At 53.3% G+C, this 15,712-nt stretch overlaps 1 protein-coding gene across 24 annotated transcripts; it reads left to right on the forward strand.

Annotated features, from left to right (window-relative positions):
- Positions 1 to 1,143: 1,143 nt before the first annotated feature.
- Positions 1,144 to 14,126, forward strand: ZNF683 (zinc finger protein 683). 24 transcript variants are annotated; one of them, XM_054499185.1, is made up of 8 exons: positions 1,192 to 1,905; positions 3,123 to 3,203; positions 5,003 to 5,110; positions 7,178 to 7,302; positions 7,964 to 8,168; positions 10,531 to 11,225; positions 12,594 to 12,722; positions 13,734 to 14,126. In XM_054499185.1, exons 2-8 carry the CDS (start codon positions 3,191 to 3,193, stop codon positions 14,103 to 14,105), a joined length of 1,647 nt encoding a protein of 548 aa, XP_054355160.1. In that variant the 5' UTR covers positions 1,192 to 1,905; positions 3,123 to 3,190; the 3' UTR covers positions 14,106 to 14,126. The 24 variants fall into 24 exon arrangements, with proteins under 24 accessions (XP_054355212.1, XP_054355231.1, XP_054355188.1 ...); XM_054499192.1 differs by having other exon boundaries at positions 1,198 to 1,905; positions 5,047 to 5,110; XM_054499152.1 differs by having other exon boundaries at positions 1,198 to 1,434; positions 5,047 to 5,110.
- Positions 14,127 to 15,712: the final 1,586 nt, after the last annotated feature.

The raw sequence follows: 15,712 nt of genomic DNA on the forward strand, positions 1-15,712 counted from the left end.
GGACACTCCCAACCAGTGACATATTTTGGTGAGCCAGCCCGGAGGAAGAGTCAAGCAGGATCCCTGGGGCTGCTCAAGGAGAGACAGCCCAGAAACCTGGCATACCAGCAAAAGGAGGCCACCAAGCTTCAGATGATCATGCAACAAAGGCTCCAGCCAATCCAAGTGAAGACACCACCCCTGGCCATCAAGAAGCTACCCTGCCTCCACTAGACAGAACAGGGTGAGAGTTCCATGATACCCAATAGGTAGGGACTACACCCCAGGCCAGCATGAAGCAGTTGCAGGAAAAAGACCATCGGTCCCTCTGCCTCCCATGAAGATTTATGGGGACCACAATCACATCTCTTAGCGGGGAGATGAGGCAGGAAAATAGGGTCTGGAGGCAGGAAACATAAGGCCAATTCACACTTCAGCTCTGACAGGAAATATCTTCTCCCTGAGTAAATGACTTTGTAACTTTACTTCATTCTCTTCATTTACATAGGGCGTACCACAAGAAGAAGGTATTTAAACTCCCAAAAACTCTGTAATGGGGCCTTTGAGCCCCTATGCTCAGGCCTGCTCCCACACTGCAGAGTGTACTTTCATTTTCAATAAGTTGCTTCATTCCTTAGGAAAAAAAAAGCAATTAAAAAAATCAATTTACCTGTTTGTTGGTTCATAGAAAAATGTCTGGAAGGGTAAACACTAAAGAGTTCACATTGACCACTGGGAAATTGCGAAGGAGGAGGAGCTTCCATTTTTTGTTTTTACATTTTCTGTTGTTTGAAATGTTTACCACTAGTATGTATTATTTTGCAACTAACGAAAGGAAGAAGAAAGTGTGTAGTGAGCACCAGGAGCCCGAGGACCCAGCCCCTCCAGCTCTTGTCCCCTACTGTGGAGGCACCTCCTCTTCAGAGGCCTCCCGAACATGCCCCTTGCACCTGGAGTCAGCTCCCTACTTCCCCTCTATCCACACTTCCCAAACCCACTCTGGTGATCACGGGCTTTCCTTGGCTTGGGTCTCTGGTCTGGGTCAAGGCATCTGCTCAGGTTCCTCAGTTAGAAGACTGTGGTCCTCCCTTTGTGCTACCTCCCCAGGGCATGTGGGACAAAGTGACATCACATTTAGGCCTGTGACATCACAGTTAGGTCTGTGACATCACAGGGTGTGGAGGCTGACAAGACAGATGATCTGGGAGATGAGAGCAAGGGAGGGCTTGGCAGGCAGAGGCTGCTCCACGTGGGAACCTGAGGGAGTCTGTCCTCAGCCCACCTCCTGGGACATTTCCTAGCCAAGCCAGGGAGCTTTCAGGATTGGAGACCTGGAAATCTCCAAGGCCATTTCCTTTTTTATTTTTTTCTAACAGAGGTTGTGCAAAGTGGTCTGAGAGTTGGGAGCAGAATGTGATGCCAAGAGGGGGCAGAGCTGGCAGATGGAAGCCAAAGGTGTGTGGGGAAGTGCCTTGGAGGGGAGGAAACTTCACTCGGTGCCTCCTCACTTCCCTGTGATTCCCAGCAAGACAGCAGGGGAGGCGGGCTTGTGGCCTGGGGGTCTGAGAGGGCTCTTGCTTTTGGGGAGTAGAGTTTTGGTGAACTAAGCCCCTCCATTAAGCTGAAGGATACTGAGGGGGCCACTGAGGAGTTGGGGGAAGGACTGGGAGCAGCATGTGGGAAGAGAGAGCAAGAAAGAAAGAAATGAGGGGGTGGCTGTCGTAGTGGGGGAAGCTGACATGGCCAAGAGATGGCAGAGTCTGAGGTTTACCACTAAAGAGCTCTTGGCTACTTGTTGTGTGACTCTGGATGAGTTGCTAATAATAAAATCCACCACCACACAGGCTTATTGTGAAGACTAAATGAGATAAAGTTTATGAAGCCCCTAGCACAGTGCCAGACACAGCAAGAAAGCTGTTTGTAAAGGTGGCTATTTACTCTGTTCCTTGGACAATTCCAGCTGGAATCCTGTTACTTTATCTTCTGTTCTGGGCATGTATAATGCAGAATTATCAGTTGTAAGCTACAAAAACCATTTCAGGAAGAGTTAAGCAGAAGGAATTTGTTTAAAAGATGTTAGAAAAGCTCACAGGAGGTCTGAGAAGGCTGGAGAGCGAGGCTTGGAGAACAGGATGGATCAAGGGAGGCTGGAAGTAGACAGGACCATGGCCAAATATCACACCCCAGGACCAGCCCTGCACAGACTCTGCAGCCTCCCCTGAACCCCCTTCTTTCCTCCACTGCCCTGGAAGCCGGATGTGGTACCACAGCCTTTGTTGTAGAGAGGAGTTTCCACAGACCTGCCACCTCAGGACCAGTGGCTTTTTTTATTGTGTTTTATTTTATTTTGAGATGGAGTCTCACTCTGTTGCCCAGCCTGGAGTGTAGCAGAGCCATCTCGGCTCACTGCAACCTCCGCCTCCTGGGTTCAAGCAGTTCTCCTGCCTCAGTCTCCCAAGTAGCTGGAAAAACAGGCATGTGCCACCACGCTTGGCTAATTTTTGTATTTTTGTAGAGATGGGGTTCCACCATGTTGGCCAGGCTGGTCTTGAACTCCTGACCTCAAGTGATCTGCCCTCCTCGGCCTCCCAAAGTCCTGGGATTACAGGCGTGAGCCACTGCGCTCAGCCAGCGGCACTAGCTTCTGACCTGCTAGTCTACTGGGCTGGGGTGGAGATTAATGGCTTGTTGGGGCTTTTGCACCCTGGGCCAGACTCACGCACACCAGAATTTGTGTGAGGCTGCAGGGGTTATGCCTCTTCTCATGCTCACAAGACCCGGCTTGGCTAGGAAATGTCCCAAGAGGTGGGCTGAGGACAGACTCCCTCAGGTTCCCATGTGGAGCAGCCTCTGCCTGCCAAGCCCTTCCTTGCTCTCATCTCCCAGATCATCTGTCTTGTCAGCCTCCACGCCCTGTGATGTCACAGGCCTAACTGTGATGTCACAGGCCTAAATGTGATGTCACTTTGTCCCACATGCCCTGGGGAGGTAGCACAAATGGAAGACCACGGTCTTCTAACTGAGGAACCTGAGCAGATGCCTTGACCCAGACCAGAGACCCAAGCCAAGGAAAGCCCGTGATCACCAGAGTGGGTTTGGGAAGTGCGGATAGAGGGGAAGTAGGTTTTATTTTTTTCTAACAGAGAGGTTGTGCAAAGTGTTTTGAGAGTTGCGAGCAGAGTGTGATGCCAGGAGGGGGCAGAGCTGGCAGATGGAAGCCAAAGGTGTGTGGGTCACCCCTTCTGGGTGGGGACATCTGATCGACCTAGTCCATGTGTGCTTGCATGAAGTGCTGGGGAGGGAGGTTGGAACTAAGTATTTGGCCATTTTGGCTTTTATAATGGGAGGTACCTTTTGCCTCCCTCAAGACTCATGTAGGGGAAAAGTTTCAGAGGCTGGGCATCCAAAAAAACCTGACAAATTTCTACATGGAAAACCAAAATGAGTAGACAGAGGTCCCTGTCCTTGAGATGCTCACAAACATGTTGGGATCAGTTATGTGGAGGATGGGTCACAGCCCTAGGGGCTGAGCTGGCAGAGAAACCCCAGGAACATGCCCCAGCCCCTGGTGCATAGCCTGAGATGTCCCTGTATGTTCTGGGACACCAGGGTGGCGTGGCTGAGGTGGAGATTGATGGCTGGTTGGGGCTTTTGCACCCTGGGCCAGACTCACGCACACCCAAATTTGTGTGAGGCCGCAGGGGTGATGCTTCTTCTCATGCTCCCAAGAATAATGATATTGCTCAGGCTAAAAAGCCACTTTCTGGCCTATGAGGCCTCCCTTTTTGTATCTAGACATGTCTTTTCCTTATTTATTTGTGTTTTTTTGAGACAGGGTCTCGCTCTGTCACCCAGGCTGGAGTGCAGTGGCATGATCTCAGCTCACTGCAGTCTCGACCTCCCTGGCTCAAGTGATCCTCCCACCTCAGCCTCCTGAGTAGCTGGGACAACAGGCATGCGCCACCATGCCTGGCTAATTTTTGTATTTTTTGTAGAGATGGTGTTTCATCATGTTGCTCATGCTGGTCTTGAACTCCTGGGCTCAAGCAGCTGGCCTACCTCAGCTTCCCAAAGTGCTGGGATTACAGATGTGAGCCACCACACCTGGCCTAGTCATGCCTTACACCCATTTTGCTATGTCTATTTTTTTTTTTTTTTTTAAAGAGACAGGGTCTTTCTCTGTTACCCAGGCTAGAGTGCAGTGGTGATATCCTAGTTCACTGCAGCCTTATATTCCTGGGCTCAAGTGATCTTCCTGCCTCAGCCTCCTGAGTAGCTGGGACCAGAGGTGCAAGTCACCATGCCCAGCTAAGTTTTGTATTTTTTGTAGAGATGAGGTCTTGCTTTGTTGCCCAGGCTGATCTCAAACTCCTGGGCTCAGGAGATGGGTCTGCCTTGGTCTCCTGAAGTGCTAGGATTACAGATGTGAGCCACTTCACCTGGCCATGTCCTTGAATTATCTTTTGCCTCTTGGGGCCTCTAGATTAGAGGATAGAACTTTCCAGGGTCAGGAGATCTGAGATGGGACCTGGAGGAGGAAAACGTGTTTGCTGTATCTCTGTGAGATCAGTTGCCTGCTCCGTCCTCTGTCTCATTCCATATCCTTCTATGTTGCCTGTTCTTGTCTCTGCCTGTTCCTGTCCCTACCTGTCACCATCACTGTCTCCCTGTCATCATCAATGCCTGTCTTCATCTCAGCTTGGCTCCCCTCCACAGAAGGCCCCCCTGTCCAGGCTTTGAGCCCTACTCTGTCCTCCTGTCCAGCCATCTGGGTACTTTGAGAACAGAAATAACAGCCCGGCCCCCTCACACACACATCCTGAAATTCCAGTAGCCCCAGTTCACTGCAATCCACACCAGCAGGTTGTCCTCCAGAGTTGCCACAGGTAGGCAAAGCTGAGTGGATAGTGCCCCCTTGTCAGAACTTGCAGGGCCCCCAGGCCTGCCTGCCCCCACTTCCTATCTGTGGCAACTTCAAATGTAACACCTTCCTGCCATCTCTCACTCCCCACTGGGGCCTCAGCCACAGGCAGCTGTGGCCTGGCTGCCCACCTCCTTCCTTCCCAGCCGGGAGCACTGCTGCAGCACCGAGTGGAGAGCCCCACAGCCAGCAGCCCTTCGGGGGGCCATGGTATTTGCTTCGAGACCTGAAACAGTGTTGGGAGGAGTGAGGAAAGAGGGAAAGGAGAAGGGGTTTTAGAGGGCTGAGACACTGGAGTGAGGGTTTTAGGGTCTGAGGGGCATTTGGGATTTCAAGGGTGGTCCCTGAGGGGACGGGGAAGGGGTCTTGGGGCATTCACTGGGCTGAAGTGATCCCTGTGCTGTGTGGCCTCAGGTGGAAGATGGCAGAGAAGCCTGGTGCTGGGTGAGCAGACAGCTGGGCACTCGCGTCTCTCTGTCAGGCTAGTCAGGGGCATCCGGGGGCTTGGTCCACTCATTCAGGCTTTATTCCTGGTGAGAGCACTGAGCTGGGCAGCCTGGGTGACAGGACACTGAGATGTCCTCAGCTGTCCAGAAGAGCTGTCTGGGTGAGCTAGGATACAGGATTCCCCTTGGTGGGGGGCCTGTGGTTGGTAGAGTCAGGGACCCCTCTCAGCACAGGGACCCCTCTCAGCACAGAAGGGGGTGGCTTCTCTGTAGCCCTGAAGAATCTGGAATGTTCCCTCAGATCTCTGCACTTACTTGGAAGTAACCTCTGTGAGGGCCTTCCTCTCCTCTCAAGAGAGCTCTGCTCTTCACTTCTGATTGGCTAATCTCCATTGATTGATTGATTGATTGAGACAGGGTCTTGCTCTATCCTCGCCCAGGCTAGAGTATAGTGGTGTGATCTCAGCTCACTGCAGCCACAACCTTCCAGGCTCAAGCAATCTTCCCACCTCAGCCTCCCAAGTAGCTGGGGACCACAGGCACAGGCTACTACACCCAGCTAATTTATTTATTTATTTTTGAACCGAGTCTCACTCTGTTGCCCAGACTGGAGTGCAGTGACGTGATCTTGGCTACTGCAACCTCCGCCTCTTGGGTTCAAGTGATTCTCTTGCCTCAGCCTCCCTAGTAGCTGGGACTACAGGTGTGAGCCACCACGCTCAGCTAATTTTTTTTTTTTTTTTGAGACAAAGTCTTGCTCTGTCACCCAGGCTGGAATGCAGTGGTGCTATCTTGGCTCACTGCAACCTCCGCCTCCCGGGTTCAAGCGATTCTCCTGCCTCAGCCTCCTGAGTAGCTGGGATTACAGGCGTGCGCCACCACACCCGGCTAATTTATGTAGTTTTAGTAGAGATGGGGTTTCACCCTGTTCGTCAGGCTGGTCTTGAACTCCCGACCTCAGGTGATCCGCCTGCCTCGGCCTCCCAAAATGCTGGGATTACAGGCATGAGCCACTGCGCCTGGTCTAATTTTAATTTTTGTATTTTTAGTAGAGACGGGGTTTCACCATGTTAGCCAGGCTGGTCTCGAACTCTTGACCTCAGGTGATCCACCTGCCTGGGCCTCCCTTTTTTAAAATTTTTTATTTTTTTATTTATTTTATTTTTTTTTAGAAGGAGTCTCATTCTGTTGCCCAGGCTTGAATGCAGTGGCACGATCTTGGCTCACTGCAACCTCCACCTCCCAGGTTCAAGTGATTCTCGTGCCTTGGCCTCCTGAGTAGGTGGGATTATAGGCATGCACCACCATGCCTGGATAATTTTTGTATTTTTAGTAGAGACAGGGTTTCACCATGTTGCCGAGGTTAGTCTTGAACTCCTGACATCAGGTGATCCAACTGCCTTGGACTCCCAAAGTGCTGGGATTACAGGCCTGAGCCACCCCACCCACCATATTTTTTATTTTGTAGAGATGGGGGTCTCACTATGTTGCCCAGGCTGGTCTAGAACTCCTGGCCTCAAAAGATCCTCCCATCTCATCCTCCCAAAGTGCTGGGATTACAGGCTTGAGCCACGGCACCTGGCCAATCTCTATTTAATCTTTCCACACCTACCAGGAGAGCATCACTGGCTTCTAAATGTCAACACTGAGAGAATCCTTACACATCAACTAGACCAACCTTCCCATTTTGCGGATAGGGAAACTGAGTCCAGGAAGGGACATGAATAACTTGTGGTCATGCAGCATGTTAATGGGAGAGCCCATCCTAGAACTCAGACTCCTATTTGGAGGACCTTCACAGCTTACCTCTAACTCACCTGTTTCCCAGCAGGTAATGGGGATATGAAGGAAGAACCAGCTGCACAATTAGGTTGTTGCCATAGGCCCATGGCCCTGGGAGGTACAGGGGGCTCCCTGTCCCCCAGCCTGGACTTCCAGCTCTTCCGAGGTGACCAGGTAAGGTAGAACCCCAGTCTTACCTTTGTGGGTAGTCTGCTTATAGTAGGAGGTGACATTAGGAGGAAAAAGGGGAATGTCTGAAGGGACCTAGACCTCCTTCCCTGTCCTGAGCACCCCCTAGCCCAGGCACATCATAGGGATGTTCCTTTGAGGAGCCAGACACCCTCTCCCCACGCCTCAGGGGCTCAGACTCTCCTGTGGGGAATAAGAAGCGGAAGCCTCATGCAGTAGGCTTGGCAGCTATGACCATGGCCTTGGGCCTTAGTGAGCAGGGGCTCAGGGCCATCTTGTGGAGTTTATAGTCTTTGATGGGGATTTTCTTTGTGCTCAACCTGGTGACATTCAAATTACAGTGATGGTCTGAGATACACTGGGGACCAGGGTGGTCAGAGGTACATGGTTTCGGGACAGGGAGGGAGAACAGGGCTAGAGAGGGCCCTGGGGACAGGAGGAGGGCAATCTTGTGGTGGGTGGGAAAATCCTGGGGGAAAGAGATCTTTGGATGAGGGAAGAGATGCCATTTGAGTGACAGATATGGAGTGTGGTGGCTGTTTTAGCTTATTCTCCCCTTTGGAAAACAAAATAGGGGTGGGGGCCATCTAAGGGACCCATGGAGTCCCAGTCACCAGCCCCCAAGCCCCTTGCCCCTGCCCTCCAGGTCTTCTCAGCCTGCAGACCACTTCCAGACATGGTGGATGCTCATGGCCCATCCTGTGCCAGCTGGCTGTGTCCCTTGCCCCTGGCACCGGGCAGGTCTGCACTGCTGGCCTGCCTACAGGACTTGGACCTGAACCTGTGCACCCCACAGCCAGCACCCGTGGGCACAGACCTGCGGGGCCTCCAAGAGGACGCCTTGAGCATGAGTAAGCCCAGGGCACCGGGCTGCACCTGCGCCTGGCAGAGGCTGGAGGGTGGGGGGCACTGCTAGGTTTGGGGATGGGTGGTGGAGAGGATGCAGTATCACTGATGAAGACAGAGCTTAGGCACACTTTACTTCCACATTTTGGCCTTGGAGTTTTTGCCTGAGGGTGCAGGGGGCTTTCGAGTGGTGATACCTAAGCCAGAGAAGCTGGGCACTGGCTTCTCAGGCATGTGTGTAGGAGCTGGTGTAGGTATGGCCAAGGTCGTGGGGGTTGGGGATGGTGCTTTGTCTGCTTAGAGAGGTGTTTTTTGTTTGTTTGTTTGTTTGTTTTTGAGATGGAGTCTCGTTCTGTTGCCCAGGCTGGAGTGCAATGGCATGATCTCCAGTCACTGCAACCTCTGCCTCCCAGGTTCAAGCGATTCTCCTGCCTCAGCCTCTCGGAGTAGCTGGGATTACAGGTGTGCGCCACCACCCCTGGCTAATTTTTGTATTTTTAGTAAAGACAGGGTTTTGCCATGTTGGCCAGGCTGGTCTCGAGCGCCTCACCTCAGGTGATCCACCTGCCTCGGTGACCCAAAGTGCTGGAATTATAGATGTGAGCCGCTGTGCCCAGCCCTAGAGGGATCTTATAAAAGCACTGGGGGCCAGGTACGGTGGCTCATGCCTGTAATCCCAGCACTTTGGGAGGCTGAGGCGGGCGCATCACAAGGTAAGGAGATCGAGACCATCGTGGCTGACACGGTGAAACCTCGTCTCTACTAAAAATACAAAAAATTAGCTGGGCATGGTGGCGGGCGCCTGTAGTCCAGCTACTCGGGAGGCTGAGGCAGAAGAATGGTGTGAACCTGGGAGGCGGAGCTTGCAGTGAGCCAAGATGGCGCCACTGCGCTCAGCCTGGGCGACAGAGCGAGACTCCATCTCAAAAAAAAAGCACTGGGCTGGGAGTTAGGGAATTGGGGTTGGAGTCTCAGTTCTGCCCTTTCTATTTCTATGGACTTGGACACAACACCGAGGTCTGGTTTCTTCATCCACAAAAGTGTGATCTCATCTCTGCCTGGGTTCTAGGTTTGTTGTAACACACCATTTCCTTATGTGACGATGACCCCCTGAAGGCAAGGACTCTCTTGCTGTATCCTTTATTTCTAGGACCCCAGCACAGAGTACAGAGTGAAACAGCTCAGTGAGATTGATTGAGTAAATAAATAAGGATCCAACCAGAAGACAACTTGCTTTTTTTTTTTTTTTTTTTGAGATAGGTTGGAGTGCAGGGACACAATCATGGCTCACTGCAGCCTCCAACTCCTGGGCTCAAGCAATCCTCTCTCCTCAGCCTCCTGAGTAGTTGGGACTACTACAGACACATGCCACAAACACCCAGCTAATTTTCTTTCTTTCTTTCTTTCTTTTTTGAAACAGAGTTTCGCTTTTGTTGCCCAGGTTGGAGTGCAATGGCATGATCTCGGCTCACTGCAATCTCTGCCTCCCAGGTTCAAGCGATTCTTCTGCCTCAGCCTCCCAAGTAGCTGGGATTACAGGCATATGCCACCATGCCCAGCTAATTTTGTATTTTTAGTAGAGATGGGGTTTCTCCATGTTGGTCAGGCTGGTCTCAAACTCCCAACCTCAGGTGATCTTCCCGCCTCGGCCTCCCAAAGTGCTGGGATTACAGGCGTGAGCCACCGTGCCCAGCCTTAATCTTCTTATTGTTTTGTAGAGATGGGATTTTGCTTTGTTGCCCAGGCTGATCTCAAATTCCTGGGCTTAAGCAATCCTCCTGCCTCGGCCTCCCAAAGCACTGGGATTACAGGCATGAGCCACTGCACCTGGCTGACAGTTTACTTTTTAACAGGTTTTTTATTTTAGTACTCTTTATCTAGAATAGCACTGTTTGGTAGAACTCCCTGCAATAATGGGAACATTCTATACCTGTGCTCTCCAATGCCATACCTGCTGAGCACTGTAAATGTGACTGGTGCAACTGAGAACTTCATTTTTTATTAGAATCATTGTAATTAATGTAAATCTAGTCACGTGTCCAGTGGCTGCCATTTTGGACACAGCAGATCTAGCCTCACCCTTATGTGATCTTATCTGTACCCATGGCACCTGGATTTATGTCTCCAGTTCAGACCTCTCCTTTAAACTCCAACCCAATTTATCCATCTGCCCACTTGGCTTCTCAACCTAGGTGTCTAATAGGGACCTTGAACTGCTTTCTCCCCCTGAAATTGTTCAGCACTATAGAAATGCTAGCAGGCTTGCAGGCCGGAGGTCTTTCTCAGCCCCGAGCAGGGCAGGTTTGATGGAGGACAGAACTTCACCCCAGACTGTGGGGATCTGACCGCCTTCCTTTTCCTGCTTAGAGCACGAGCCACCAGGGCTGCACGCCAGCTCCACCAATGACAAGAAACTCACAGTCAAGTACCCACGGAACAAGGACAAGCTGGGAAAACAGCCAGAAAGAGCTGGCGAGGGGGCCCCCTGCCCAGCCTTCTCCCCTCATAACAGCTCTTCCCCACCACCGCTGCAGAACAGAAAGAGCCCCAGCCCCTTGGCTTTCTGCCCCTGTCCCCCTGCCAACTCCATCTCCAAGGAGCTCCCATTTCTCCTCCACACCTTCTACCCTGGATACCCACTTCTCCTGCCTCCACCCCACCTGTTCACCTATGGGGCCCTACCTTCTGACCAATGTCCCCACCTCCTCATGCTGCCCCAAGACACCACCTACCCCACCATGGCTATGCCTAGCCTGCTGATGATGGTCAATGAGCCGGGGCACCCCAGCGCTCGGTGGGAGACCCTGCTTCCCTACCCAGGGGACTTCCAAGCCTCTGGCCAAGCCCTGCCTTCCCAGGCCCGAAATCCAGGTGCTGGAGCTGCCCCAACCAACTCCCCAGGCCTGAAGCGTGGTGGCATGGCATCTCCAGCAAAGCGGGTCCCACTGAGTTCCCAGACAGGCACTGCAGCCTTGCCTTACCCGCTGAAAAAGAAGAATGGCAAAATCTTGTACGAGTGCAACATATGTGGCAAGAGCTTTGGGCAGCTCTCCAATCTCAAGGTATCTGCCTCCTGGGCTCTGCTGCTCCCCTCAACATCCTTCAGGGCCCCCCACGCACCCCAGTCTGCTTCTAGAAGCAAGGACCTCAAAGCTAGAAGGCAGTCCTGGGCAACCTCTAGGGCCAAGTGACCTTGGATGGTTCATTTGGGTGGAGATATAGGATAAGACGGCCACCAAAGTTCTTGCCACCCTAGAGGACTGCCTATGAGATCGTCTCATTTAGGTTAAAACGGGGAGACTGAGGCTTTTAATGGGCAGCATTTGCCTAAGATCACCCTGATTTAACGGTAGTGTTAGGTTTAGTCTCTCAACATTTGCTCTGGGCAAAGAAAGCCCTTTCCTGGACAACCATCCTTTCTGGACTCCCAGTTAAGCTTCTTATTTATTTTTTTGGGCAGTCAGATGAGAGAATGGGTAGATTTTGGTGAGTCTAGACCACAGTCCAATGACCAACCTTTTACAAGTGGGATCCCACAAATCTGCGCGACCGCCGATGCGATTGGCCTCACCATCCGCATCGCCCAGCAGGGGGCGCCCAGGGGCGCATCTCAGTGCGTTAACAAAGGCCGGAAACTGTGCGCTCGCTGGCTGGTTCTGAAGTTGAGGGCACATTGTGCTTATGAGGAGAAGCCCTACTGGATCCTGCAGGACAGGAGTTCTTAAACTTTCATGAGCCTCAGACCACCTGGAGAGCTAGTAAACATGCAGATTCCTAGAGTTTTTGCGATCCTCCCACCTCAGCCTCCAGAGTAGCTCCCAGCCCCAGAGTTATCTTTTTTTTTTTTTCCGTATGGAGTCTCATTCTGTCGCCCACGCTGGTCTCAAACTCCTGGGCTTAAGGGATGCTCCCACTTCATCCTCCCCAGTAGCTGGGACCACTGCACACGCCACCACACCTCGTTAATTTTCAAATTTTTTGTGCATACGGGGTCACAATGTGTTTCTCAGGCTGGTATTGAACTCCTGGGCTCCATTGATCCTCCCTCCTCGTCCTCCCAAAATGCTGGGATTACAGCCATGAGCGTGTGCTCAGCCCTCCCAGAGTTTTTGATTCAGCAGGTCTGGGGCCGGACTTGAGAACCTGCATTTCTAACATGCTCCCAAAGTGTGATACCAGCGCTGCTGGTCTGTGAACCACATTTTGAATAGCAGTGCTCCACAATATACCTGGGGTACCTCTTACCCCTGGCCTTCTGACCACTGCCATCTCGCCTACAGGGCAGCAGAAAGAGTAGAGTATCCTGGGGATGATGGGCCCTGAGGGAGATGACAGGGAGGGAGAGGGAAGTGGGCAGAGATTTGGAGAGGACCTCAGGCCCTGCTGGGGGTGCTGGGCAGTTGGCAGCATTTCTCCCGCATCTGACTCAGGTCCACCTGCGTGTGCACAGTGGAGAGCGTCCATTCCAGTGTGCCTTGTGCCAGAAGAGCTTCACCCAACTTGCCCACCTGCAGAAGCACCACCTGGTGCACACTGGGGAGCGGCCCCACAAGTGCTCGGTGAGATCCTTCTCCCCCTACTCTGTACTCCTATAGGCTGGTGAGGAGTTTTAGGCCCTTGGAGGGATGGCACCTGCAACCTCCATTCCCCAGTCCTCCTGAGCAAGTGGAGATGGGAAGGGGGAGTGAAAATTGAAAATGACCCCTCTCAGCCTGGAATGGGTAATACTGAAGGTCACTCCAAAGGCCTGCAGGAGGGAGAGAACAATGAAGTTGGAGGTCATGGAGAGTGGATGTATACTCATTATCTACCTCCCTGAGTTGTTGGAGGAGTTAATGCTATAGTGTACCCTGAGTATCCAAGTAGGAAAACTATTAGCTTGATGTCAGCTCCCTCCTTCTGTGAGCCTGGCCACATCCCTCGGGAAATCAGAAGGGCAGGGGTTCTTTCCCGTTTTACAGGGGCAGAAATGAAAGCAGTGCCATGCTTATGAGTCCAGGCTGCAAAGTTGGGCCACCTGTGTTCAAATCCTAGCTCTGCCTCCAACTTGCTGTGTGACCTTTGGCTAGTGGCTTCACTCCTCTGAGACTCTGCTTTCTTACTGTAATATAGGACTTGTACTAGTATTTAGTCATGCTTCCCTAGGGTCCTGGGGAAAACTAGATGAAACCAACTGCAGGCATGTGGCAGCCCCCTGTAAATGTTAATTACAATCCACTGAAGCTGCAGCTTCACACTTAAGAGTTCTATGTGATTATCTCATTCAGTCCACCATATCTATGAAGCTAGGTATTAATAACCAATGTTACCAATGAGCAGAGGAAGGCTCAGAGAGGAGAAGCTACTTTTACAAGGTCACACATGGAGTAAAAGAAGGACACTAACTAACCCAAGCTGGCCTGGTTCTAATATGCTAGATACCATGGGTCCCAGGGAGAAATCACTGGAAAAGCTTCCAGGCCTGGAGGGAAAGAGAGGCGGGTCATGGGTATTTCCAGGATGGGGAGAGGGAGTAGAACGCCTGAGCCAGCCCAGAGGACAAAGCTGATGCCAGTGCTCGTTCCCATCAGGTGTGCCACAAACGCTTCAGCAGCTCCAGTAACCTCAAGACCCACCTGCGCCTGCACTCGGGGGCCCGGCCCTTCCAGTGCAGCGTCTGCCGGAGTCGCTTCACCCAGCACATCCACCTGAAGCTGCACCATCGGCTGCACGCCCCACAGCCCTGTGGCCTGGTGCACACCCAGCTGCCCCTGACCTCTCTGGCCTGCCTTGCCCAGTGGCACCAGGGGGCACTAGATCTTATGGCGGTGGCATCTGAGAAACACATGGGCTGTGACATAGATGAGGTCAAAGTGTCCTCGACATCCCAGGGGAAAGCAAGAGCAGTGAGCCTGAGCAGTGCCGGGACTCCCCTGGGGATGGGGCAGGGCCAGAACAATTAAAAATATTTCTTCTCTCATGCATTGAGGCTTCCTGAGCTTCAACAGTTTAGGTGGGGGGTGGGGGTAATGGGGGAAAGCCACTGTGTATTTGCCAGACCTCACACTTCACCTGGGAGCAGGTCAGGGGACTCAGCCAGGAAGAGCCTGTGCTGCCTGTGTGTGCAGTGCGTGGCTGCAGCCATCTGCTTCAGCTGGGCTTGAGTTCCACTCCCCGTCTAGGACCAGGCTCTCCTTGTCTACTCACCGACAGACAGTCCAGCCCTCCAGCGCGCTGCAGGGTGCCGACCGTGCTGTCCAGCCTGGGCACATTGTCCTTTTCCCAACACCTGTGCAGAGGGTCCTGCTGCCCACACTGCCTGGGTCTCACCCTTCCTATTGGCCACTTGCACCTCAGTAGGTACTCCCTGCATAGTCGTTGCGAGGTGGAGGGGTGGGGTGCCTCTCATTGTGGGGCTATGGAAGGAGACTCAAGATATCAGGGTCCGCTCACGACCCAGAAGCATGATGTCCTCTGTCAACTGGGTCTAGTTACCACAACACTCTGGGCTAACAGAGTGCCAGGCTCAGGGAAGGCGTGGAGGCTGCAGCCAGATAAGGGCTACAGGCAGAGAAGAACTGGCGGAGACCCTGGGGAGCTGAGGCCTGATGGCCCTTCTCCCTGTAGGCCCGGAGGATCCTCTGAAATGTACAAGGTGCTCCCCATCCCCACTCGAATCAGAGAGGCCGCGCCAGGCGGAAAAGGGTATTGCCTGGGAGGAAGGAGGCCCAGGTTAGGATCACAATCGATGATAGTTGTTATTAAATAAGAGCGATTTGCGGACAGAGTGGGGTTCTCTGGCCGACTTCCAGGAGGTGGCGCCGTCCGCACCCCGTGGATTTCTGTGCGGCTTCCCCACCGCGGTGATGACCGGATTCCCGCTCCCGGCCGTAAGTGCTTCCCATAGGGAGGAGCAAGCCCCAATGACCGTGGCAGAACGATGGCAGAGTGGGCTTCGGCCCCACCAGTAGCTAAGGTTCCGGTTCCAAGCCTACCCGTGTCACACCTTGGGCCCTGCGCGGGAAGCCAACCACTCGCGTTAGACCCTCCCATTCGGCAAGACCACGCCCATTCCGAACCATCCACCTCCCCGCCGCAACCGCCCCCCGTGTCCAGCTCCTCCTGCTCCTGGGGGAGCCCCCTCGCTCGCTCAGCCCCGCCTCCCCGCCTCTGTTCGCCCCAGGCCACTTTCCCTGTCCGGCGTCCTGCAGGTCTCGCTCTTGGGCTAGCTCACCCGGGGCTGCGGGGGGGCCCTGGCGCCTCCAGGGGCTTGAAGATGTAGCGCGGACCGGGCGGAGAACCACGCCCCCGGGGTGGGGGCAAGAGCTCTTGCCGAACGTCTGGGGTCTGCGGTCCTAGGAGAACAATGAGGTTAGGGGTCCTGGAGAGTGCCCCAGGGCACGGGCAGCATCTGGATCGGGTCACCGCCCGCATGGGCTGCGGGTGGGGCCGCTGTTTGCTAGGGGGCGGGCCGGAGGAGGCATTTCTCCGCAAATGCAGCGGATGCGGGTAGCCCCGGCGGTCAGGTGCTCCGACGGCCCGAGCCCCGGGTCTTTCACTCGCCATGGCC

The sequence above is a fragment of the Pongo pygmaeus genome, chromosome 1 (assembly GCF_028885625.2).
Source record: "Pongo pygmaeus isolate AG05252 chromosome 1, NHGRI_mPonPyg2-v2.0_pri, whole genome shotgun sequence".
In the NCBI taxonomy this organism is placed as follows: Eukaryota; Metazoa; Chordata; class Mammalia; order Primates; family Hominidae; genus Pongo; species Pongo pygmaeus.

What these genes read in the sequence shown, in the direction of transcription:
- ZNF683 (XM_054499152.1), top strand. Translation starts at nt 1,396, where the DNA reads ATGCCAAGAGGGGGCAGAGCTGGCAGATGGAAGCCAAAG. An exon ending in CAGCCCTTCGGGGGGCCATG is followed by an intron (nt 5,111 to 7,177) that starts GTATTTGCTTCG and finishes GTTTCCCAGCAG; the next exon opens with GTAATGGGGATATGAAGGAA. An exon ending in AGCTCTTCCGAGGTGACCAG is followed by an intron (nt 7,303 to 7,963) that starts GTAAGGTAGAAC and finishes CCTGCCCTCCAG; the next exon opens with GTCTTCTCAGCCTGCAGACC.